The sequence below is a fragment of the Pristiophorus japonicus genome, chromosome 5 (assembly GCF_044704955.1).
Source record: "Pristiophorus japonicus isolate sPriJap1 chromosome 5, sPriJap1.hap1, whole genome shotgun sequence".
Taxonomy (NCBI): Eukaryota; Metazoa; Chordata; class Chondrichthyes; family Pristiophoridae; genus Pristiophorus; species Pristiophorus japonicus.
Window position 1 is genome coordinate 127,796,034 of NC_091981.1, and position 27,405 is coordinate 127,823,438.

The window sequence follows — 27,405 nt, forward strand, 5'->3', positions numbered from 1 at the left end:
TCGCTTTCTTTCTACTTCTTTATTGCCTTCTCCCTGCAGCTGCACCGGCTGGCCTCCTCACCGACGCTGCCCGACTCCTGATCTCGCGGCCTTTTTATAGGCCTCCGACCCCTGACTCTCGCCTCCTCACCGACGCTGCCCGACTCCTGATCTCGCGGCCTTTTTATAGGTCTCCGACCCACACCCATTTATTGTGTTGCAGACAACAGTGCAGGAAGAAGTTTAATGATCTCACACGAGTTGTCAAGGTGAGGGAGTTAATTCTTCAAATGGCATATCCTACCAACTGCATCACCAGCCTCATCCACTACTCAATTCACTACATCCCCATCACATATCTACCAACAGTCTCCATCAATCAGGACTCAACCCTAACATTCAAATGCTTAAACTTGCCCTCACACATTTAGCACTGTTGCAAGCCTCACACTCACAGCTCGCACACATTGGCAGCTGTTCAAGCATGACACTTACATCGTCAAAACATATTGCAGGTCAGTCACTGACACACTTTCCTCTTTCTTGCAGGAGAAGATGGTGCATAAACCAGGAGACGGCAGCAAAGAACTGGAGGAGGACAAGCACGCCAGGAGGAGACAGTGCTGGGCATCATGGGAAGAAGTATCGCTGAGGCCGTGGCCACTGGCAGGGCTGAAGCAATAGATGATGAGGTTATCTGCATACCTAATTCTTCTTCACTCATCCCACTTCTCCCTCATCCTTCAATCTCTTCTGACTTAGAAGCAGCATGTGGTATAAGCATGCACTTCTTACTTGCTCCTCTCCACTCACCACAACCCAACATTTGTCTCTTTATCATTTCAGCAAAATGCCCAAGAACTGGAGCCTTCTCACTCAGTGGAGGAAAGGAAAGAAGAAAGCGAAGAAGACACCATCACTCAATCTTGCAATCGCAGCCACCAGCTCATATACGGACAGTGCGTGTATTTTTGAGGCTAGAATGGAGGAGGGATCTGTATGTGGTGACACACCGGCCACAAGTGCACAGGAGCTAGGGCGGTGGTAAGGATAGTGCTGGTGCCAGCTCGCTGGAGGGAGAAGTCGCTAACTAGTTCTGCTGCAGAGGATTAGATGAGGACTTCAATGGGCAAGGCTACAGAAGGCGGCTGATAGCTGTATATAAACAAATGCTTGATGAATTGGAAAGCTTGCAAGAAAGCCTGCACTCAATGCCACTACTTGGCATAGGGCTTTGCACAGAGCTTGGAGACCATCCTTTTCAACATGGAACAGGAGGTCACCTCTCTTATGTATGCAACACCTTGTAACCAGCATTCTACCGCCACCAGAGGGTGCATCTGTTGGAGTCCCAAGGGATCCCAGCATCCCTTGGAAGCACTGCATATAAGCAGGCCTCCCATGCTGTGCCAGCACTCTGCAGTCAGAATAAAGAGACTAAGGTCACATTTACTCAAGTCTACAGTACTCAGTCACATTACTTTATTTGAGACATAACAACTGGCGACGAGTAATAGATAACGAACCATCACGTGAAAATGCAGAGGACTGTTGGTATCTTGGAGAAATTCTCAGAAGGTGACGATTGGGAAGCTTTTGTGGAGCGACTCAACCAATACTTCGTGGCCAATGAGCTGGAAGGGAATGAGAACGCTGCTAAACGAAGGGAGATCCTCCTCACCGTCTGCGGGGCAACAAACTATGGGCCTCATGAAGAATCTTCTTGCTCCGGTGAAACCAACAACCAAATCGTATGAAGAACTGTGTACGCTGGTCCGGGAGCACCTAAATCCGAAGGAGAGCGTTCTGATGGCAAGGTATCGATTTTACACATGTCAACGGTCTGAAGGCCAGGAAGTGGCGAGCTAAGTCGCCGAACTAAGGCGCCTTGCAGGACATTGCGAATTCGGTGGATTCCTGGAGCAAATGCTCAGAGACTTTTTTTGTGCATGGCATTGGCCATGAGGTTTATCCTTCGCAAACTATTGAAACACCGAACCTGAGCAAAGCCATAACGATAGCCCAGGCATTTATGTCTACCAGCGATAACACCAAACGAATTTCGCAGCATAAAGATGCATCGGCAAGTACTGTACACAAAGTAACATCATTTTCAGGCAGGAATGCATATGGCAGAACGTACACGCCTGCAACTGCACGGCCTCAGATGACTCAGAGTCTGCCATCAAGTGTGAATGCGAGGCAATTAATTCCTGGTTGACATTGCGGAGGTGATCATCGAGCCCATCAATGCCGCTTCAAACACTGTGGAACAATGGGACACCTCCAGCGAATGTGCAGACGAGCTGCAAACCCTGCAAACCACCACGTTGCAGAGGAAAACCAATCCATGGCGGATTAAACTGAGCTAGAGACTCGAACCGAGGAGGCAGAAGTGTATGGGGTACACACCTTCACCACGAAATGTCCACCTATCATGTTAAAAGTTGAACTCAATGGAATTCCATTATCCATGGAATTGGACACGGGTGCGAGTCAGTCTATCATGAGCAGAAAGGCCTTCGAGAGGCTGTGGTACAACAAGGCACAAAAGCCCAAGTAGAGCCCTATTCATACCAAGCTGAGAACTTACACTAAAGAGCTGAACCCTGTAATTGGCAGTGCAGCAGTAAGTCTCCTATGATGGAGCGGTGCATGAACTACCACTATGGATTGTACCAGGAGATGGCCTCACACTGTTCGGCAGAAGCTGGCTGGGAAAAATCCGCTGGAACTGGGACGACAAACGAGCGCTTTCGTCCATCGACGACGCCGCATGTGCCCAGGTTTTGAGCAAGTTCACGTCGTTGTTTGAGCCAGGCATCGTAAATTTCTCTGGAGCGAAGGTACAAATCCACTTGGTTCCCAGTACACGACCTATCCACCACAAGGCAAGTGCGGTGCCATACATAATGCGAGAGAAAGTGGAGATCGAGCTGGACAGGCTGCAACGAGAGGGCATTATCGCGTCGGTTGAGTTCAACGAGTGGACCAGTCCGAATGTTCCGATGGCATTGGCCATGAGGTTTATCCATGAGGGCGATGGCACGGTCAGAATTTGTGGGGACTATAAAGTAACGATTAACCGTTTTTCACTGCAGGACCAGTACTCGCTACCCAAGGCAGACGACCTATTTGCGACACTAGCAGTAGGGAAGACGTTCACCAAGTTGGACCTAACCTCGGCCTACATGACGCAGGAGCTGGCGGAGTGTTCGAAAGGCCTCACCTGCATCAACATGCACAAAGGTCTGTTCATCTACAATAGATGCCCGTTTGCGATTCGATCGGTCACGGTCATTTTTCAAAGGAACATGGAGAGTCTGCTAAAGTTGGTTCCGCGCATCGTGGCTTTCCAGAACGACATATTGATCACAGGTCGGGACACCATCAGACAATTGCACAATCTGGAAGAGGTTCTAAGTCGGCAAGATTGTGTGGGACTCAGGTTGAAATGCTCGAAGTGTGTTTTCCTGGCGCCAGAGTTCGAGTTCTTAGGGAGAAGAATCGCGGCAGATGGAATCTGACCCACAGACACCAAGACGGAGGCCATCAAGAACGCGCCGAGACCACAGAACATGACGGAGCTGCGGTCGTTCCTGGGACTCCTCAATTATATTGGTAATTTCCTACCCGGGTTAAGCACCTTGCTAGAACCTCTACATGTGTTGCTACACAAGAGAGATAACTGGGTATGGGGGAAATCACAAGAGACTGCTTTTGAGAGAGCCAGAAATCTGTTACGCTCCAACAAACTGCTTATTCTGTATGACCCATGTAAACGTTTAGTACTAGCTTGCGAGACATCTTCGTACGGGATCGGGTGTGTGTTACAACAAGCAAACGAATCGGGAACATTGTAACTGGTCGCTTATAGAAACATAAAAAATAGGTGCAGGAGTAGGCCATTCGGCCCTTCGAGCCTGCACCGCCATTCAATATGATCATGGCTGATCATTCAACCTCAGTCCCCCACCCCAGCCTTCTCTCCATATCCCCTGATCCCTTTAGCCGTAAGGGCCACATCTAACTCCCTTTTGAATATGTCCAACGAACTGAACTCAACAACTTTCTGTGGCAGGGAATTTCACAGGTTCATAACTCTCGAGGTGAAAAAGTTTCTCCTCATTTCGGTCCTATATGGCTTACTTCTTATCCTTACACTGTGTGCCCTGGTTCTGGACTTCCCTAACATTGGTAACATTCTTCCTGCATCTAACCTGTCCAGTCCCGTCAGAATTTTATACATTTCTATGAGATTCCCTTTCATTCTTCTAAATTGCAGTGAGTATAAGCCTAGCCAATCCAATCTTTCCTCATATGTCAGTCCTGCCATCCCAGGAATCAGTCTGGTGAACCTTCGCTGCACTCCCTCAGCAGCAAGCATGTCCTTCCTCAGATTAGGAGACCAAAACTGCACACAATACTCAAGGTATGGTCTCGCCAAGGCCCTGTACAACTGCAGTAAGACCTCCCTGTTCCTATACTCAAATCCTCTCACTATCCAAGCCAGCATGTCATTTGTTTTCTATACCTGCATGCCTACCTTCAATGACTGATGTACCATGACACCCAGGTCTCGTTACACTTCCCCTTTTACTAATCTGTCACCATTCAGATAATATTCTGCCTTCCTGTCTTTGCCACCAAAGTGGATAACCTCATATTTATTTACATTATACTGCATTTGCCCACTCACCTAACCTGTCCAAGTCACCCTACAGCCTCTTAGCATCCTCCTCACAGCTCACACTGCCACCCAGCTTAGTGTCATCTGCAAACTTGGAAATATTACTTTCAATTCCTTCGTCTAAATCATTAATGTATATTGTAAATAGCTGGGGTCCCAGCACTGAACCTTGCGGTAATCCACTAGTCACTGCCTGCCATTCTGAAAAGGACCCGTTTATTCCGACTCTTTGTTTTCTGTCTGCCAACCAGTTCTCTATCCACGTCAATACATTACCCCCAATACCATGTGCCTTAATTTTGCACACTAATCTCTCTGTGTGGGACCTTGTCAAAAGCCTTTTGAAAGTTCAATACACCACATCCACTGGTTCTCCCTTGTCCACTCTACCAGTTACATCCTCAAAAAATTCTAGAAGATTTGTCAAGCATGATTTCCCTTTCATAAATCCATGCTGACTTGGACCAATCCTGTCACTGCTTTCCAAATGCATTGCTATTACATCTTTAGTAATTGATTCTAACATTTTCCCCTCTACCGATGTCAGATTAACGGGTCTATAATTCCGTTTTCTCTCTCCCTCCTTTTTTAAAATGTGGGGTTACATTAGCTACCCTCCAATCCATAGGAACTGATCCAGAGTCGACAGAATGTTGGAAAATGACCACCAATGCATCCACTATTTTGAGGGCCACTTCCTTAAGTACTCTGGGATGCAAACTATCAGGCCCTGGAGATTTATCGGACTTCAATCCCATCAATTTCCCTAACACAATTTCCTGACTAATAAGGATTTTCTTCAGTTCCTCCTTCTCGCTAGACTCTCGGTCCCCGAGTATTTCCGGAAGGTTATTTGTGTATTCCTTAGTGAAGACAGAACCAAAGTATTTGTTCAATTGGTCTGCCATTTCTTTGTTCCCCATTATAAATTCACCTGATTCTGACTGCAAGGGGTCTACATTTGTCTTCACTAATCTTTTTCTCTCCACATATCTATAGAAGCTTTTGCAGTCAGTTTTTATGTTTCCTGAAAGCTTATTCTCATACTCGACTTTCCCCCTCCTAATTAAACCCTTTATCCTTCTCTGCTGAATTCTAAATTGCTCCGTGTATTCAGGTTTGCTGCTTTTTCTGGCCAAAACCTGTATAAGTTCTACTTGAAAACTCATGTATTTCAGAGGTTCCACGGCTGAACCTTCCCGTGTATTGCTCGTAATAAAACCAGTAAACCGGAGGTTTCGTTTGTTTACTTCCGTGGTCGTTATTCAGTGGGAGCTGGGCGAGGTGTTGATTAACTATATCAGTTTTTCCATCTTGAAGGAGAGAAGCCTCCTTTTTACCCCAACAGCCACGGTTGAGCCACCTTCCCCGTTTTATTTTTACGCCAGACAGGGATGTACAATTGTTGAAGTTCATCCATGTGATCTTTAAATGTCTGCCATTGCCTATCCACTGTCAACCCTTTAAGTATCATTTGCCAGTCTATCCTAGCCAATTCACGTCTCATACCATTGAAGTTACCTTTATTTAAGTTCAGGACCTTAGTGTCTGAATTAACTGTGTCACTCTCCATCTTAATGAAGAATTCTAACATATTATGGTCACTCTTTCCCAAGGGGCCTCACACAACAAGGTTGCTAATTAATCCTCTCTCATTACACAATACCCAGTCTCGGATGGCCAGCTCTCTAGTTGGTTCCTCAACATATTGGTCTAGAAAACCATCCCTTATACACTCCAGGAAATCCTCCTCCACCGGATTGCTACCAGTTTGGTTATCCCAATCAATATGTAGATTAAAGTCACCCATGATAACTAATGTACCTTTATTGCACACATCCCTAATTTCCTGTTTGATACCATCCCCAACCTCACTACTACTGTTTGGTGGTCTGTACGCAACTCCCACTAGCGTTTTCTGCCCTTTGGTGTTCTGCAGCTCTACCCATACAGATTCCACATCATCCAAGCTAATGTCCTTCCTTACTGTTGCGTTAATCTCCTCTTTAACCAGCAACGCGACCCCACCTCCTTTTCCTTTCTGCCTATCCTTCCTGAATATTGAATACCCCGAGATGTTGAGTTCCCACGCACATAGCACTGTTCATATACCACATATGCCCTTTTGGGATTTGCTCGGCTGCTGCCATCTTCCAGAGGAACATGGAGAGTCTGCTGAAATCGGTTCCGCGCACCGTTGTGTTTCAAGACGACATCCTGATCACTGGTCGTGACACCACCGAACACTTGCACAACTTGGAAGAGGTTCTAAAGCGACTGGACAGAGTGGGACTCAGACTGAAATGCTCCAAGTGTGTTTTCCTGAAGCCAGAGGTCGAATTTTTGAGGAGAAAGATTGCAACAGACGGCATCAGACCCACGGACTCTAAGATGGAGGCCATCAAGAATGCACCCAGACCACAAAATGCGACGGAGCTGCGTTCGTTCCTGGGACTCCTCATCTATTTTGGTAACTTTTTACCCGGGTTGAGCTCCTTGCTGGAACCTTTGCATTTATTGCTACATAAGGGTGACAACTGGGTTTGGGGTAAATCTCAAGAGACAGCCTTCGATAAGGCCAGAAACCTGCTATGTCCTAACAAGTTACTTGTATTGTATGGCCCGTGTAAATGTTTAATACTAGCTTGTGATGCATCTTCGTATGCAGTCGTTTTTGTGTTACAGCAAGCCAACGTGTCAGGCAAACTGCAACCAGTTTATCTCAGGCTGAAAGAGCCTACAGTATGGTTGAGAAAGAAGCATTAGGATGCGTATACGGGGTTAAGAAAATGCACCAATACCTATTTGGACTCCGGTTCAAGCTCGAAACTAACCACAAACTCCTCATTTCGTTATTTTCAGAAAGCAAAGGTATTAACATCAATGCTTCGTCCCGCATCCAAAGATGGGCACTAACTTTTATATGTCCTATATACTATATACAGTATAAATGCACACGAGGCCCATGCTTGAGAGAAGGTCACTCTGTGACCAGTTTCCTTTATTACCAAGACCTCAAGTGATGAAGGTGGGTGGAGCTTCCACTTTTATACTTGAAAGTCCAGGTTAGGAATGTCTCCCACAAGTTCACACCCTTGTGGTCAATGTTCTCAAGGTGTACAACTGAGGTCAGCTTAGACATGGATTACAATGACAGTTGAATACATGACATCACCACCCCCCCCAAAGTCTTATTGGGATCACAGGTTAAGTCTCTCTGGTGGTTTACGCTCCCTTGTCGAGCGCCTGAGTTGGGGCTCCGGTTGTTGGGTGCTGGCCTGAGTGTCTGCTGTTTGGGGTGCCTCAGGCCTGTCCGGACTGCCCACAGTGACTGGGCTCTCCTCCACTTGGTTCTGGTATTCGGTCACCTGTGGTGGAGTAAACTCTACATCGTGTTCTTCCTCTGCTTCTTCTATGGGGTTGCTGAACCTCCTTTTAGTTTGATCCACGTGTTTGCGGCAGATTTGTCCATTGGTAAGTTTAACTACCAGAACCCTATTCCTCTCTTTGGCAATCACAGTGCCTACAAGACACTTGGGCCCTGCAGCGTAATTAAGAACAAAAACAGGGTAATTGACATCAATACATCGCGTCCTCACATTCCTGTCATGGTAGTCACATTGTGACTGACGCCTGCGCTCAACAATTTCTTTCATAGTAGGGTGTATAAGGGATAACCTAGTTTTGAGCGTCCTTTTCATTAGCAGCTCAGCGGGTGGGACCCCCGTGAACGAGTGTGGTCGGGATCTATTGGCCAACAGGAGGCGTGATAAGCGGCTTTGGAGGGAACCCCCTTGGATTCTGAGCAGCCCCCTATTTGATTATCTGCACGACTCATTCCGCCTGGCCGTTTGAGGCCGGCTTGAATGGTGCCGTTCTAACATGGTTGATTCCATTGCCTGCCATGAAGTCCTGGAATTCAGTGCTTGTGAAGCACGGGCCATTGTCGCTGACCAAGACATCCAGTAGACCATGGGTAGTGAACATTGCCCGTAGACTTTCTACCGTGGCAGAGGATGTGCTTGAATTTAAAATGGCACACTCAATCCATTTGGAATAGGCGTCTACTACAACCAAAAACATTTTTCCCATGAAAGGACCTGCGTAGTCCACATGGATGCGTGACCATGGCTTGGCGGGCCAGGACCAGGGGCTAAGGGGGGCTTCCCTGGGTGCGTTGCCCAGCTGAGCACAGGTGTTGCACCTGCGAACACAAAGTTCCAAGTCTGCATCTATCCCTCACCACCAAATGTGTGACCTGGCAATTGCCTTCATCATGACAATGCCTGGGTGCTCATTGTGAAGTTCTCTGATAAACACCTCTCTGCCCCTCTGGGGCATGACTACTCAGTTTCCCCACAGTAGGCAATCGGCCTGAATCGAGAGTTCATCCTTGCGCCTATGAAACGGTTTAAATTCCTTCGGACATGCCCCGTACGTGGCTGCCCAGTCCCCATTCAGGACACATTTCTTAACTAAAGACAGTAGTGGGTCTTTATTTGTCTAGACTTTAATCTGGCGGGCTGTCACAGATGAGCCTTCACTTTCGAAAGCTTCAACAGCCATGACCATCTCAGCATCATGCTCAGTTGCCCCCTCAGTGGTGGCGAGTGCGAGCCTCCTGAGTGCATCGGCGCAGTTTTCAGTGCCCAGTCTGTGCCGAATTGTGTAGTCATAGGCGGCTAACGTAAGTGCCCACCCTTGTATGCGGGCCGATGCATTCGCATTTATGGGCTTGTTGTCGGCCAAAAGGGACCTTAGGGATTTGTGATCTGTCTCCAGCTCAAATTTCCTGCCAAACAGGTACTGGTGCATTTTTTTGACTGCATATACACATGCTACCGCTTCCTTTTCTACCATCCAGTAGCCCCTTTCTGCCTGGGACAGACTTCTGGAGGCATAAGCTACCGGCTGTATCTGACAATTGGCATTCACATGCTGCAACATACACCCGACCCCATAGGACGACGCATCGCACGTTGGAACAATTTCTTACACAGGTCATATAATGTTAACAGTTTGTCGGAGCATAACAATTTGCGTGCTCTATCAAAAGCTCTTTCCTAGCTGTCCCCCCAGACCCAATCGCGACCTTTGTGTAGGAGCACGTGTAGCAGCTCTAACAGCATACTCAATTTGGGAAGAAAGTTACCAGGAACGAATGCAGCTCCGTCGTGTTATGGGGTCTGGGTGCTTCCGTTTTGGACGCAGTGGGTCTGATCCCATCTGCTGCTACCCTCCTCCCCAGGAATTCTACCTCTGGAGCTAAGAAGATGCACTTCGCCTTTTTCAGTTGCAGCCCTACCCAGTCCAGTCTGCGTAGCACCTCCTCCAGGTTATGGAGGTGTTCTTCAATATCGCGACCCGTGATGAGGATGTCGTCTTGAAAAACCACAGTTCTTGGAATCAACTTGAGTCGGCTTTCATATTTCGCTGAAAGATCGGGGCTGCCGAACGAATCCCGAACGGACATCTGTTCTCCTCAAACAACCCCTTGTGTGCCGTGATGGTGGTCAGCTTCTTCGACTCACGCGCCAGCTCCTGGGTCATGTCAGCTGAGGTCAGGTCCAGTTTTGAAAAAAGTTTGCCACCGGATAGCGTCGCAAAGAGGTCCTCCGCTCTCGGCAGCGGGTAGCGGTCTAGGGGTGACACCCAATTGATGATGGCCTTCTAATCGCCACATATCCTGAATGACCCATCCGCCTTGAGCACCGGCACAATCGGGCTCGTCCAGTCACTGAATTCGACTGGCGAGATGATGCCTTCCCTCAGCAGGCGGTCCAATTCGCAGTCTATCTTTTCCTGCATCACATACGGCACCGCTCTGGCCTTGTGGTGTACTGGCCTGGCATCCGGGTTTATGTGAATCACTATCTTGGCCCCCATGAAAGTGCCAATGCCGGGTTGAGATAATGAGTCAAATTTGTCCAGGACCTGTGAGCATGATACTCGCTCCACAGAAGAAATTGTATTGACATCGCCCCATTTCCAGTTCATGACAGCAAGCCAACTCCTCCCCAGTAGTGCGGGACTGTCCCCCGGGACAATCCAGAGTGGCAACCTGTTCTCCGAATCTTTGTGGGTCACGACTACCGTGGCGCTGCCTAGCACCAGAATGATCTCCTTTGTATATGTCCGTAGCTGTGCGTCAATCGGCAATAATTTTGGCCTATTTGGCCTTGGACACCCACAACCTTTCGAACTGTTTGATACTCAGCAGGGACTGGCTGGCACCCGTGTCTAGCTCCGTTAATACTGGGATGCCATTGAGGAGCACTTTCATCATTATCGGTGGCATCCTGGTATATGAACTGTATACGTGCTCCACATGAACTCACTGAACTTCAGCTTCCAGCAATTTCCCCCAGTATTCATTTGGCCTCGTAGGGCTTACATCGGGCCGGTCCTCCTCTTACATCAACCTGGCTGCAGGCTTCCTGCACATACACGCCAAGTGACCGCTGACGTTGCAGTTTCTGCAGGTATATTGCTGATACCCGTAAGCTCTGGCTGGGTGTTTGCCTCAACACCTCCAACATGAGCTGGAGGTCCCGTTGTTGGAAACAAAAGGTCCATTACCAGTCGATCATCTGTCTCTGTAACTGTCCTTAAGCGCACCATTAACAGGTGTTGATGGCCCCATTACTGGCCGCATTGTCCATTGCGATGGCATGAATCGCCGTTCAGCTAGCCATTGTCTCTGTTAAATTCTCCCTTTGCATTCGACTACATGCTGGGGCATGTCCCATTGCCCTTGTCTGCCTAGAGAACTGTGTGCCGCATTAACAATGTTGACTCCCTGGTCGTTTGCCGCGTTTGAGCCAAAATTTTTGTCATACATCATTCTGGTCTCTTCCTCTCCGGAGATAAATGTCTGGGCTATCATAGCCTCCAAGATCAAGTCTTTGGTCTCAATCAGTTTCCTGAAAACCCTAGCGTGCCCGATGCTCTCAATAAAAAAAGTCTCGCAGCATCTCCGCTCTGCATGCATCTGTGAACTTACATAGGCTCGCCAGTCGCCGGAGATCTGCCACGAAGTCAGGAGCGCTTTGCCCTTCTCGCCGCTGGTGCATGTAAAACCGGTGTCTCACCATGTGCACGTTGCTCGCCGGTTTAAAGTGTTCCCCAATCAACTTACTGAGCTCTTCGAACGTCTTGTCCGCCGGCTTTTCTGGCGCTAGAAGGTCCTTCATCAGGGAGTACGTTCTGGATCCACAAACCGTTAGGAGATGAGCCCTGCATTTGTCGGCCGAATCCTGTCCCAAACATTCCTTAGTGATAAAACTTTGCTGTAGTCTCTCAATAAAGTCGTCTCAATCATCACCAAATACCTCTCTTCTGTGCTGCTAGTGGCCATGCTCGGTTTAAATCCCAGTTTCTCGTCGCCAATGATATGTCCTTACTATACAGTATAAATGCACACAAGACCCATGCTTGAGGGAAGGTCACTCTGTGACCAGTTTCCTTTATTACCAAGACCTCAAGTGATGAAGGTGGGTGGAGCTTCCCCTTTTATACCTGAAAGTCCAGGTTTGGAGTGTCTCCCACAAGTTCACCCCCTTGTGGTCACTGTTCTCAAGGTGGACAACTTAGGTCAGCTTATATATGGGTTCAATGATAGCTGAATACATGACAAACATTATCTGCGTATGACTATGTAATCCACCTCAGACATGGCACTGAGAACTGTGCTGCTGCCCTCAGTTGGCTACCATTGCCCACCACTGGGGTGGACAATTAAGCCGTTTTACCGACGCAAGGATGAAATGTCCATCCTATCGGATTGTCTCCTATGGGGGAATCGCGTGGTTTTGTCAAAGAAAGGCAGGAAAATGTTTATACGCGACCTACACAGTACCCACCCAGGCATAGTCATGATGAAGGCTGTCACCAGGTCGCACGTTTGGTGGCCCGGCATTGACTCAGAATTGGAGTCATGCGTATACTAATGTAACACTTACTCACAGTTGAGCAATGCACCAAGGGGGCCCCACTGAGTCTGTGGTCATGGCCCTCCAAACCGTGGTCCAGGGTCCACGTAGATTTTGCTGGCCCCTTTCGAGGAAAGATGTTCCTAGTAGCAGTGGACGCTTACTCTAAATGGATTGAATGTGTAATAACGTCATCATATACGTCCACTGCCACTATGAAAGCCTCCGGGCCATGTTCGCCACTCTTGGTTTGCCCAACGTCCTTGTTAGTGACAATGGACCATGTTTCTCCAGCTCGGAATTCAACGAGTTCATGACCCGCAATGGCATCAAACATGTCAGGTCTGCCCCATTTAAGCCCACATCCAACAGTCAAGCGGAACGGGCAGTCCAAACTATTGAGTAGAGCTTAAAATGCGTGACGGACGGTTCTCTGCAGACCTGGTTATCTCGGGTTCTGCTCAGCTACCGGACGCAACCCCACTCGCTTACCAGGGTTCCCCCAGCAGAATTGTTAATGAAGAGAGAACTCAAAACCAGGCTCTCCCTCGTCCACCCGGATCGCAATGATCATGTAGAAACCCGGCATCACCGGCATAACATGTACCACGATCGCGCGGCTGTATCGCATGACATTGAGGTTAATGTCCCTGTATTTTTCTTAATTGCGGTCATGGTCCCAAATGGGTTGCTGGCACTGTTTCAGCCAAGGAGGGGAATAGAGTGTTTGTTGTCAAACTTCTGAATGGACAAACGTGCAGAAAGCATTTGGATCAGACTAAATTGCGATTCACTTACAACCAAGAACAGTTTGAAGAGGACATTACCATCATTGATCCACCAACACACACCCAACCAGCAATCAACCTCGTTGTCAATCACGAGGATGAACCCACCATGCCCGACAGTCCGATTAGACCAGCCGCACTGCAGTGCAGCAATAATCCAACCAACTCACCCATGCCAGGACTTCAACTCAGGCAATCAACCCGGGAACGAAGAGCCCCTGATCGCCTCAACTTGTATCTAAGACTTTGGAGGGGGGGGCGGTGTGTGATTTTATATATGTAAACTTTATAATAACCACCAGGGGGTGCACCTGTTGGAGACCCAAGGGTCACCTGCACACCTCGTGCAAGCAAGTATAAAAGGTTGTCTGCCATGCTGCTTCTGCACTCTGGAGTTTGATTAAAGAGACCAAGGTCACATTAGTTTGCGCTTACAACATACAGTCTTGTGGAGTTATTCTGAACCTAACAGTTTTGATGACACTTTGATGACCATTCTGATTTGTAAGCTCCGATTGTATAAGGTTCCACTTTTTGGAGTGAAGCCTCGCGACTGCCGGGCATTGGTCTGAAAATTGCATCCCTAGCTTTGCACGCACAATTTTGTAATATCTAATTTTTTTCCGGTGAGGTTGGAGGATTAGTTGGGAAGAAAGAAAAAGGCACTGGAGCCAAGCCAAACCCACATTTAACAATTACTGAACTGAGGTCCCATGCTGAATTTGTGCAATGTTCTGGTTAATCCATATAAAATGGCATATGACAAAGAATACTTCTACATAAAACACCTCGCGTACTTTTTTCCTTTGTGTACATAGACCTTTTTGCTAAAGCCTTCAGTTTATTCATCAAGAATTTCCTGAAGTACTGGCAATTGCTGCTATATTATAAGTTGCAGCTAACAAAGATAGGAAGATGGGAATCCCTTTGATTGCTCACATAGTGCTACATCAGTTGAATAATGAGGACAAAATCACCCAGTGCACCTTCTTCAAACTCAGTCACTACATTTTCCACGGTGCTAGTATCTGTGATGGTGCATAGTGGAGGGGCTTGACGCAAGCTGTTGTGATGTGCCAGGGTTCACAATGCCACCTGTTGTTGCCTTGTCTTGGGCAGAACCGATAAGAAAAGAAAGATAATCTACAATGCATCCCCAAGACAATGCCTTCAAAGAGGGATGAGTTCATAAGACATTTTGTGTATCATGCATCTGCTTAGCAAGTATAGCCACTACCATAAGGATCGAGAGTGTAGGAAGGATAATAAAAGGCAGATACTAGCGAAGTGGTGGCATGATACCTCTAAATTTATCCTCACCAAACCTCAAACATTTGCATCAAAAAAAGGCCAGGGTCATTACCTTACAGGGGTGAGCTACTAAGCATGGTTGGACTACTGCTTGTCCCAATCCTTTCTTAGTGGTTGTGTGCTGCCTTGACCTGTAAGCAGAACTTGTTTAGGAAAATAGGCAACTATTTGAGTACCCTAAACATCATCGCTGTTCTCCGAAAACTGCCTGCCTGGTGCCAGGGCATTGCAAATTAACTAGAATTGTATTTTTGCTGGCAGTATCTTTACGAGCTGAACTTTAAATTGACATGTGACGGTATTACTGTATCCCTGCAGCTTTGTTGTGTGAAAAGTGTTCTGCATTCTATCTTCCTGAGGGTGTAGGAGACAAATATTTACATTTTCCATGTACAAGGAGAAAGCATTTATACAAAGGTGGATACATTATCTTGGCATTCATCATGGTGCTATTAAATTTTTGGCACATTTGATCTCGTGTATGGCAGACAAACATTAACTTGCTTAACTACATTCATTCACCTCGCGACATCCATCCTCATTCAGCTTGCACCTCTGCTTTAACATGGACTGAGTGCCACCTTCCTTTGCTGCAATTTCTGCATCACCTGAAGCAAAATCTCTAAGAAGTCTATACTACATGCTTGGGTCTTCCCCACAGCCTTTGTTATACACAATATTGGTGCAACTCCTCCCAGCCACTACACTCCTCAATGGTGATGCTGAAAAGGAGCACAGAACTCCTTTTTAATTACCAACAACAACAACCCTGGAAGAGCTGCTGGCTTGCCCAAACTTGGAACTCCCAGCCAAACAATATGCAGATGTGCCACCCTGCACGGGGACTGATGGGGAGGGGCTCGCAGTGCAAAATTTAGTGAGACCAGTGCTCCCTGTTGGTGGTGCAGATGAGCCCATGCCACAAACAAGCACAGCCCCAATTTTGCCTGTCACTCCAAACTGGGGTTATAATTCCAGTTTACCTCTGCACCCTTTTAAAAACTAGAGTTCTGTTAGCCAATTTCCAATCTGCTGAGATTACATCAGAGTAGTCTGGATATGGTGCTTTGCACATTTCAAAAGGAACATATTCATTGATATTTGTTAAATGTAACATTCATAGAAATTTGATTTCTGTCGTTAACAACTTTCCCTCCATTTTTTTTGGTGAAGATAGATGTGAAGTGACTAATGATTCTGCTATTTCTTTATACCCATATTGCAGTCCGTTCTATTTCCCACACCTCTGCTCCCACCCCTTCCCCTCCCTCTCAGAACCACGACAGGGTTCCACTTATCCTCACCTTTCACCCCACCATCCTCCACCTTCAACAGATCATCCTCCTTCGTTTCTGCCACCTCCAGCGTGATCCCACCACCAAGCACATATCTCCCACCGTCGTCCCCCCACCCCCCCCACCCCCTCAGCATTCCGAAGGGACCACTCCCTCCACACACCCTGGTCCATTCCACAGTCACCCCAACACCCCCTCCCCTTCCCATGGCACCTTCCCGTGTAAGCATAGGAGATGCAACACCTGCCCTTTTACCTCCTCCCTTCCCACTGTCCAGGGCCCCATATACTCCTTCCAAGTGAAACAGCGATTTATTGTTGTACTTTCAATTTAGTATACTGTATTCGCTGCTCACAATTAAGTCTCCTCTACATTGAGGAGAATAAACGCAGATTGGGTGACCGCTTTGCGGAACACCTCCGTTCAGTCCGTAAGCGTGACCTCGAGCTTCCGGTCGCCTGTCACTTTAATTCCCCGCGCCACTCCCACTCCGACCTCTCCGTCCTCGAACTCCTGCACTGTTCCAAGGAAGCTCAACACAAGCTCGAGGAACAGCACCTCATCTTTCGTTGAGGCACTTTACAGCCTTCTGCACTCAAGATCGAGTTCAACAATATCAGACCTTAACCTCTGCCCATATTTTGCTCTTATGTATTTTTTCTCTCTGTGTGTTTCCCATGGCAGCTGGTAATTATCCTGCCATTCACACCTGATCTAAACTATCTTTCTAACTTCTGCCATTACCATCTTAAGTCGGACCATTATACCTTTTGTCTCTCAAATCTCTCCTGTCTTCCACCTTATCACAGACCTTTCCTTTTGTTCTTTCCTCCCCTCCCCCTTTCAGTGCTCCTTAAGAATCTGTTCTTTTGAACATTCGGCTGTTCTGACGAAGGGTCATCGACCCGAAACATTAACTCTGTTTCTCTCCACAGATGCTGCCTGACCCGCTGAGATATCCAGCGTTTTCAGTTTTTATTTCAGATTCCACCATCCACAGTATTTTGCTTTTGTATTGTTGCAGCTATCACCATCATTTTAAGTGAATCTGCATTTTATTTTATCCTGTGTTTCATGTGCAAATACTTCTGGGGAAAATAAACCTTTACTGTTACTCGAGATCTTCTCAGCAGTCTTAAGTTCAATTGTTCCTCTTAACTTCTTTAAATATAATATTAAACCTAGTTTTGCTTGTCTCTATAATTGACATAATTTTCTCACCAACCAGGTTCTTCATATGTTTAAAAAGCCAGCAGCTTATCTTCAGTATGTTTCTTTACATAGCTCCTTAATTGCACTCACGTCCACTTCCCTTTATATTGATTTGCCAGAGTGATTTGTGATTGAAGGCTCATCAACAGTTGCTTAAATACAGTCTACTGTAGATTAGTACTGCAATGAACCTGTTCAAACTCATTCCCTCAAAGCTGTTTCTTTTTAAAGTAATTTTTTTAAATTTGTGTGTGCCTGTGTGCTTTATTCATACTCTTCTGAGCAGTTAATTTCTTATCATATGATTACTGGCTCCCCTATTTGCGTCTTATATACGATGCCTAAAGATTAGATCCAGAATAACCTCCAACCACATGCACTGCTCAACAAACTAAGCAAGGGGGCATTCCTTTAGTATCTACCAAGCATGTATTATTACATTAGATTTTTTTCTTCTCTTTTCTCAATCACTATCTGGGTAACTGAAATCCTCCGTAACGTCATTATCACATTTTTACAGGACTACCTTATCTATAAAGGGACAGCTGTAAGAATATTCAATGATTGACTTCTTTCCTTGACCTCAATCTAGACTGCATTTGCCAAGGCACCTGCCTTATTTCTTTTGAGGGTACAATGTCCTGGTTAGCCAAGTCTCGGTTATTCATTTTACTTTGCACCTCTCCTTCAATAAGTTTCCAATGCTGCAAACTTGTTTTGAATTCTCATAATATACAACTAAAATCTCGAAATAACTATTCATAATTAATATTTATAAGGTGAAATCAAACTAGCCAGATTAAATTCAGCTACTGTATCTGTAATGAATTAATCACAAATAGATAAATAAAATGGAATTTGATCAAGCAAATCATAGTAAGCCAGAGAAATTATTCTAAAATAAACTAAGTACTGTATAGTACCTTCTTAACAATAGGCTATAACATAATTGAAGGGATGAATGTGACATCATAAACCACAGGAGGTATTTATTGAGCTGGAGAATTATTCAAATGATCTCAAAATTGTGACCAATATAATCTGCTGCAAATAAATCCCCAGTTACAATTGATAATGCATTTTAAATTATTATAATTTTGTTTACAAAACAAATGACCTTCCGATCACTGTTTGATCTAGAAGAGATATTTATTGATCTCATGTTATTAAGATTGATTGCACAGTTTCGATCCACATAATGGTGAAATGTGCATTATGGTCTTCATACTTTACAACAATATGTCCAAGAGGCAACAAGGGGGCATGCCATATTAGATTTAGTAATGAGGAATGAGCCAGATTTAGTAAACAGCCTAACTGCATGAACATTTATCCAGTAGCGATCATAACACGATCAGAGTTCAATGTAGCATTTGAAAGGGAGAAATGCAAAACAGCTGCTAAGATTCTAGATTTCGGTAAGGCTGACTTCAACGGGATGAGACAGAGACTGTCCACAGAAAACTGGGCAAATCTGTTAATGGGTAAAATGACAGAAGAGTGAGAAATGTTTAAAAAATAATTTAATATGATACAGAACCAATTTGTACCCCCGAGAGGCAAGAACTTTACTTACCAAAAAAAAACAGCCATGGACAACTAAAGAGGTAAGGGACAACACAAAGCTAAAAGAAAAAGCATACAAAAATGCAAAAAATAGCACAGATCCTGGCAAATGGGAAAGATACAAAGAGCAGCAAAGGGACACAAAACAGATAGCAAGAGCCACAAATGAAGGGGAGTATCAAAGTCAATAACAAAGAATTTTTGCAATACATTAGATAAAAGAGTAGTCAGGAGCAATGTTGGCTCCATAAAAACTGAAAGTGGTGATATTGTCAATGGCAATAAGGAAATGGTGGACATGTTGAATAATTTACGTCAGTATTTACAGTAGAAGATCGCGTGCTGGAAATCCCAAGGACACTAATATTGAATCAGGGTCTGGGACTCAATAAAATGAACATTAGTGAAATAACAGTAATAAAGAAAATAATGGCACTAAAGAGGGACAAATCTCCAGGACCAGATGGTTTCCATCCCAGGGTTTTAAAGGAAGTGGGTGAGCACATTTCAGATACCCTAACTATAATCTTCCAAAGCTCTCTCAATTCAGGAACCGTTCCTTTAGATTGTAAAATTCCGCATGTCACTCCGCTATTTGAGAATGACGAGAGAGAGTAAGCAGGGAATTATAGACCAGTTAGCCTAACATCTGTTGTAGGGAAATTGCTAGAGTCTATAATTAAGGATAGAGTGACTGAACAACTCGAAAATTTTCAGTTGATCAGAGAGAGCCAGCATGGATTTGTGAAAGGTATGTCATGCCTGACAAATCTGATTGAATTTTTTAAGGAGGTGACAAATGTAGTGGACATATGGATGTTATTTATATGGACTTCCAGAAGGCATTTGATAAAGCCCCACTTAACAGCCTGTTAACTAAGGTAGAAGCCCATGGAATTGAGGGCAAATTATTGACCTGGTTAAGAAATTGGCTGAGCAGCAGGAGACAGAGTAGGGATAATAGGTAGGCACTCTAATTGGCAGGATGTGAGGAGTGGTGTCCCATAGGGATCTGTGTTGGGGCCTCAACGATACAACTTATAAGTCATATATTCAAATGTGCAGATGACACAAAGATAGGTGGCAACTTAGGTAGCGTAGATAAAAGCATAAAATTACAAAGGAATATTGATAGATTAAGTGAATGGGCAAAACTATGGCAAATGGATTTCAATGGAAGCAAATGGGAGGTCATCCACTTTGGACCTTAAGAACAGGGTACTTTCTAAATCGTGAAAAGCTAGAAACAATGGAGGTCCAAAGAGACTTGGAGATTCAGGTACATAGATCATTAAAATGTCAGAAAATAATCAAAAAGGCTAATGGAATGGTGGCCTTTATATCTAGAGGGCGAGAGTACAAGGGGGTAGAAATCATACTTCAGCGAAACAAAGCCCTGGTTATACCACACCTGAAGTACTGTGGACAGTTCTGAGCCCCACACCTTAGGAAGGATAGATTGGCCTTTGAGGGAGTGCAGCATAGATTTACCAGAATGTTACTCGGATTCCAAGGGTTAAGTTACAAGGAGAGATACACATATTAGGATTGTATTCCCTAGAATTTAGAAGGTTAAAGGATGATCTGATCAAAATGTTTAAGATATTAAGGGGAACAGATAGGGTAGATAGAGAAAAACTATTTCCACTGGTTTCCACCTTTAAAGTGTCAAAAGGTTAATTAATGCTACAGCTACAGATAAAATGGTTTTAAAAGATAAAATTATTTTTTTTAAACAATTTGATAACAGGCTAGAACTAATTCAAAATATGCAACAATATCCCCATTTTTGCTGTCCAAAGTATTAAGCACTTCAATTTTTGGAATTATAATATTTAATTAAATAATATTCCAGTTGCGTTTATTTAGATTATTTTATCAGATCTCCGATTGATCACCTTGAAGGCAATATCTGATTTCTGATTGGTCCCCTTGGAGGACAAGACACACCCTGCAGTTTCTCTGGAATGTGGAATTAGACCCTGCCTTGCAAAGTGTAATTCGAGCCATTCTGACTGCCTTGCTCCAGACAGAACAGAACTCGCATAGAACAGACAGGGCTCACCCTCATGGTTTAAGACCTTCTGCCACACCGCCCCCCCACCCCCCCCAAACATGTTCCTGCTTACCCTCACAGGTTAAGATCTTCTCCCACCACCCCCCACTCCCAAACAAGTTCCTATCCCCGCGCCCCACCCCCAAACAAGTTCCTGCCCACCACCCCAACAAGTTCCTAACCTTCCTCACAAACCCAGGTTTCTGACCATTTCCTCCCAACAATTTCCTGACCTCGGCTCCCCCCCGCTCCGCCAAGTTCCTGAGCGTCTTCCCCCCACCCCCCGCAAGTTCCTAACCTACTCCTAAGTTCCTGACCTCCACCCCCCGCCATCTTCTCCCCCTGCCCAAGTTCCTGACCTTTCCCTTCCTATCCCCTCCTCCTCTCTCTCCCCACTCCAATCTCCTCTCCCTTGCCCTCCAATCCCCTCTGTAATGTATGCACCTGGGAATATGCTCACAGGTTTGTAGAGCTGTTGCACCCTGTGCGGAGGGGAGCGGGCAGGTCGGAAGACCTCCTCGTAGGACTGCTCCTGGGCATGGCCAAGGTGACCATCGACCGGTCCAGGCAGCGGATGCCTGCCTCTCTTCTGCGGTTACATCCGAGCCAGGGTGTCCCTGGAGATGGAGCACGTGGTGTCCACTGATACACTCGCGGCCTTCCGCGAGAGGTGGGCGCTGGAGGGATTGGATTGCATCATCATCCCTGGCAACCAATTAATTTGATTTAAGTTATGGTAAAAAGGTAATTGGTTTATTTGTCAGTTTTAGTGCCCCCCCGCCCACCCCGTTAATATGATTTTACAGAAATCGTTGTAGAGCTGTTGCATTGTGAGTGGCTTAGCCAGTCACATGATGTTCACAAGACTCAATAAAAGCCCAGTCAGTCCAGTTCATCCACGATGAGGCATGCAGTTGTGAGCCGAGTGGATGAACTGGTAATTTATAGTTCTTAATAACAATGTGTTGCTATGAATTCTTAAGCAAAGAACACAAGAAGCAAATACATTACAAAATGGCGACGAAGATGGAATTTTCTTCATGAAGAAATGTTGGTGAAATATCCTTTAATGAAAAGGCAAATGCAAGTGGAGTACAGCAAGAAGATATACCAGCAGCGTGATTCCCGAATGAGAGTCTGATAGTATCATTCTTTTTTTTGAGTAGATGATATTAGCCTGACTTGGACGATGATCAGAATGAGTTGGCAGGTCCAAGTACTTCAATGGACAATGGTCGCAACATCCATATCCCCACCAACTCAGAAGCAGCCAACTGAAGGCGGTTCTGCGGGTATAGGATAATCTCGCAGAGACTCTGTATCTTCCGAGGGTAGAGGGGGAGTTGGGGTTCAATTGAGAAGATCAACAAGGAAACGTAAACCAACCAGACACAATACTGATAGCTTTCTTCCTAAGATCTTGATATTTTCAGTTAACACTAGGACTGGTGTAAGGATTCCAAGGAAACTCAAGAGGATACAGGAAGATTGAGGTCAGGAATCCTGGGCAACATGCCCAAAAAACAGAAATTCCCCAAGATGGTCTCCTGAGTCATATAAGAATATAGAAAACTGGCATAGCCAGCCAACTGCAAAGAAATGGAGGTCGGAGCAGGAGGAAGCTAAAAGCTTACAACAAGATGCTCTGGGCTCAGCAGTCGAATTTGTAAAATTGTAATCATGATAAGGAATCTTTTGAAATATTGTACAGATACCTTGCTTCTAAAAAAAAAAAAGGGAAGCAGTGTAATGTGTGCATCTGTGAGTATGCTCACAGGTTTGGCTTAGCTAGTCACGTGAAGTTCACAAGACTCAATAAACCCCAGTCAACTGGGTCCAGGTCATCCACAATGAGGCATGCAGTTGTGAGCCTAGTGGATGAATTGTTAATGTGTAGTGTGATTGTTAAACCTTTGTTAATAAATCAACTAGTTCCTAATAGCAATGTGTTGCTATGAATTCTTAAGCAAAGAACCCATGAAGCAAATACATTACACCCTCCTTCCTGCTCCAATCCCCTCTCCTGCCCCCAATCCCCTCTCTCCCTCCCCCTCCGATCCCCTCTCTCCTTCCCATTTCAATTCCCCTTCTCCCTCCCCCTCCGATCCCCACTCCCTCCCCTCTCCCCCCTCCAATCCCCTCTCTCTCACTCCCCCCACTCCAATCCCCTCTCTTCCCCATACCCTCCTCTCTCTCCCCCCTTCAATCCCCTCTCTCACTCCCCATCCCACCGCGGATCCCCTCTCTCACTCTCCCTCCCCTCCTCGCTCTCTCCTCCAATCCCCTCTTTCTCTCAGCCAGCAGGGATCCAGTGATCTCCCACAGAGCTGAGGAAAGCGTGGCCCCCACTGCAAGCCACAACTGTTGGACACTGCGCTTGCGCAGCTTGGGTACACAGTGCGCATGTGCAGAAGTGAATCGATTACGCATGCACAGAAGGCCTCGAAGATGTTTGTGCAGATAATCCGTAATATTACCTAGAAAACTTCATTAAAAACACATTACTATTGTGCGAATGACATTTATCAAATTATTTAGAGTCAATCCTTTACTGCAGTAGTTGCATAACAGATTCATTTGCTTTTCTCCAAAAGGCAAGGACCCACTCTGTGGTACAGTTAAATAGATACTTGCTCCCCCATGTGGCTCTTCTTGTTATGTGATCCTATCACAAGTCACTGGACATTGACCAGGAGCCCGAACTCTAGCTGTATGTTTCCTTCCCCAGTTCTAAGACTTTTTTTTAAGGTTTAGTTTCCCCTTATTTCACATTTCCCTCTCAGAGAAACATAGAATATAGATAGGTGCAGGAGTAGGCCATTCGGCCCTTTGAGCCTGCATCGCCATTCAATAAGATCATGGCTGATCATTCCTTCAGTACCCCTTTCCTGCTGTCTCTCCATACCCCTTGATCCCCTTAACCGTAAGAGCCATATCTAACTCCCTCTTGAATATATCCAGTGAACTGGCATCAACAACTCTCCTCTCCTGAAGACGTTTCCTGATGCCTCAGTACAGCTCCACAGATGCCAATTCCCTTCAGTAATATCCCCAAGTGAGTCTAGACAGGCTGTTCCATCACAGGGTGCTTCAAAGCCAATCCTAATCCTGTCTTGTCCTGTTCTACATATACGTTTACTTGCTAACGAGCATCATTGGGTAGTGAACAGAAGTGCTAACCCGAACAGATTTATTCATTTCTTAGCCTGCTCCGAATTCTTATGTTCTTAGGACAGCTGTAGTCAATCGTAGCATGCAACTGTTATTCCAGCTATCCCAGTAGAGATTGGGGATCAAACCTGGGACTTTGATGATCTGTACAGCTCACTACCACAGCATTGCACAATTCATTTACCAACTGAAAATCAGATAGCTATATTTTATTTTACTACTGTGTGAATGACATTAGTATTTACTGAACTACTCAGTATGGCAAATAGCTAGCGAGAAGTTAAGACGTTAACGCTCACTGCACACGAGCACCTCGGATTCAGTCAGTTGAAATACAGTATTGCAGTTATCTCCATTTATAGTATCCATTGACCGATATTTACTATATGCAAAACACAGAAACCACAAACCTATTCCACTCGAGTCCAGTCGCATATATCTTTCTGCCAATGCATTAAATCCGGTCAGTCCTCCCGTGGCAGCGTAGGGAATGTCTGGTCCCACTGGTCTTCCTCTAGCCAAGCGTTCTGCTTTGGTCTCAACTATCATTGTATGAGCATATGTTGGCTGGCTGCAGCCACAGGTAAAGGCGCTGTGAAACCCAGCACATCCTGCACCTGTAAGAAACTAAATTTTGAATTCTGCATGTGATAGATATCAAGTGTAAAAACACACCAGAAGAACAAACTGGAACTTGTATTAATGTACAACTGGAAGTTTCTTCAGTAAAAGAAAGCAAGCGAATTACATTACATTTTAACCCGTCATCCTGCCATGCCACAGTCCATTTGGAACAAAGGAACACACTAGTTATCAAATTAAAATTAAAATATAAAAGCAATTAACAGGCAGGTGTATTGATGCATTACAGATTTTTAGAACATGGGTGGTGTGCATGAGATTTCCAGTGCAACAAGTTTATAATTTCAGCCAGACAATCATGGAACATACTGTCAAAGGGATTTCTTCCAGAGGCATCACACAAAAAAAAAATCAGTCTTGCTTACACCGTATCACTCAGTTACTCAGCAACATTACCAGAAACTTAGCAATAGGTCCTTAGCTTGGCCTGTGGGACGTGGGTTGGTGGAGGAAAATAAATTAGAATATATATTTATTATAAATGGAAGATGTCGGTGATGCAGTGGATTGAACCTGTTTTTTCAACCGAGACCGAGCTTAAAATATATTTTATGGTGATCAAAATAATAATTTCCTCTCGATTCCAATTGTAAAGATACACAAAAACTGACTTTGGACAAACATTTACAGCATAAACTGGCAATCTCACTCAGAGAAGGCATAAAGACAAGGGCCTGGAATTTCCTCAGAACTGCTTTCACTCCCCCACTGTAACTTCGCCAGCAATGTGGTGGAAACCCCGTTTATGCATGTAGCGGGGTTTGTACCGCATTTCCAGTGATGTTATGGCAACAGATCCATGGCAGCTTCACGGAAATTCCTGGCTCTTGTCCTTATGATCGCTCCGAGTGGGATTGCTGGGTGATCTGTGATGAGTGGCTTACTTCCTGACCCCTCAAAAACCTCTCCACCATCTGCAACATTAAGTCAGAAACATGATGGAATACCCACTATTCACCTGGATGGGTGCAGTTGCAACACTGAAGCTCAACACCATTCAGGGTAAAGCAGTCCACTTGATTGGCATACATGCCCCTGGACTCAATATCCATCCCTTCCACCCGAAGCACACTGGCTGCAGTATGTCATAACTATAGGAGGCACTGCAGCAACTCACCAAGCATACATTGACAGCAATGCCAACCCCACAACCTCAATCAGTGAGTAGGAAAAAGCAGTCAGATTATGGTAACATCATCACTTCTAAATTCCCTCCAAGTCAAACAACATCCTGACTTGGATATATATTATTGTTCCTTCATCATCCTGAAATTCCCTAACTAACACCATCATGAGAGCACCATCAGCACAAGAGTTCAAGGAGGAGGCCCACCATCACCTTCTCATGACAACTAGGGATGGGCAATACATGCAGCCTTGCCACCATCACCCACATCCTGAGCAAAAAATAATTTTAAAAAATCTTTGAATACTTTTATTCAGGTTTTTCTCTGATTCTTTAGTTTTTTCAGAAGCCCAAGCTTGGAACTGATATTCTTCGGGAGCTATCATTTTTTCAGCTGAAAGCAGTTACCAACTACACCTGCAGCAGCCATTTCCAGGATGCTGTGCAGTGTAGAGAATCTCCCAGAATGCATCAGTATGATTATAAAACAAGCTGAACTTTGAATTTTATAACTTTCTTTGAGGTATCAATTTAGAAGTACATATTTTTGACATTGCAAGACTGCTAAGGGATACAGACAGACAGAGAAGCTGAGGGATACAGACAGATAGATAGACAGATAGCTAGATTATGATTCATGCATCTGTGCTTTATCTTGTTTATAATCAGAACTGAAAAACAATCACAGTTTACATAAATATTTATACATTTTTCTTGGTGTAAAATTCAAAGCATGAGATTATTTTCCAAACAATTTGAAAACAAACTGGCAGATCAATTTTAGACGGTTTTCTGAAATAAACTTTCATGGGAAAACTAACAAGTGCTTTTTTTTAGTTCTGAGAGACACCAGCATAGAGAGAAACACTAGCAGATAGAGAAAGGAAATAAGAATGAAAGATGCAAAGCAAGCCAGAAGGAAGATGCATGGATACTGGCTCAGATAGAGGTTCTTATGGCCTGAAGCAGGGCTGATACCAAGGTTTATCACATAAATCCCCCACGCCTCCAGGGAAATGTTACATCATTGGTCTCACTCGCTAGTAAGAACTCTTTGTCAGCAACTTATTTGGGTGAACTGCTTCAAACAATGTCAACAAATCTCTCCAGCCACAGTTCTCCAAGAGAGACACGTAGGGCCCAAGTTTCCACACGATAAAAGGGCGCCCGTTTTTCGCGCCTAAAACGGCGCCTAAAAAAAAATTGCGATTCTGGAGCGTTCTGCAGCTCCTTGTCTGCCTGGCGCGGCGCCCAGGGGGGCGGAGCCTACACTCGCGCCGATTTTGTAAGTGGGAGGGGGCGGGTACTATTTAAATTAGTTTTTTTCCTGCCGGCAACGCTGCGCGTGCACGTTGGAGCGTTCGCGCACGCGCAGTGTGAAAAAAACATTGGCACTCGGCCATTTTTGTAGTTCTTTGTAGCTGTTTAATTTTTGAACATTTTTTTAATAAAAGCACATTGCCATTAGCACATCAGCACTTGCAGCCTTCTCACTGTCTCCCCCACCCCCCCCCCGCGGGAAGAACGGGCGACTCCTAACCCCCCGCCCCGCGGGAAAGAACGGGCGCCTCCTCCTCCCCCCCCCCCGCGGGAAGAACGGGTGCCTCAGGCTGACTGCAGCATTCTCCGTGCCTGAAG

General features: G+C 45.4%; 1 protein-coding gene across 5 annotated transcripts in view; it reads right to left on the reverse strand.

Annotated features, from left to right (window-relative positions):
- Positions 1–27,405, reverse strand: part of fam221a (family with sequence similarity 221 member A) — a 136,446-nt gene that overhangs the window by 21,881 nt on the left and 87,160 nt on the right. For 3 of the 5 annotated variants that reach the window (XM_070880943.1, XM_070880942.1, XM_070880944.1), the window contains exon 4: positions 24,410–24,616. In XM_070880943.1, the coding sequence (XP_070737044.1) occupies positions 24,410–24,616 (207 nt within the window). Of the gene's footprint in view, positions 1–14,751; positions 14,831–24,409; positions 24,617–27,405 lie in introns of all 5 variants that reach the window. The other 2 variants (XM_070880946.1, XM_070880945.1) reach the window with 1 other exon arrangement.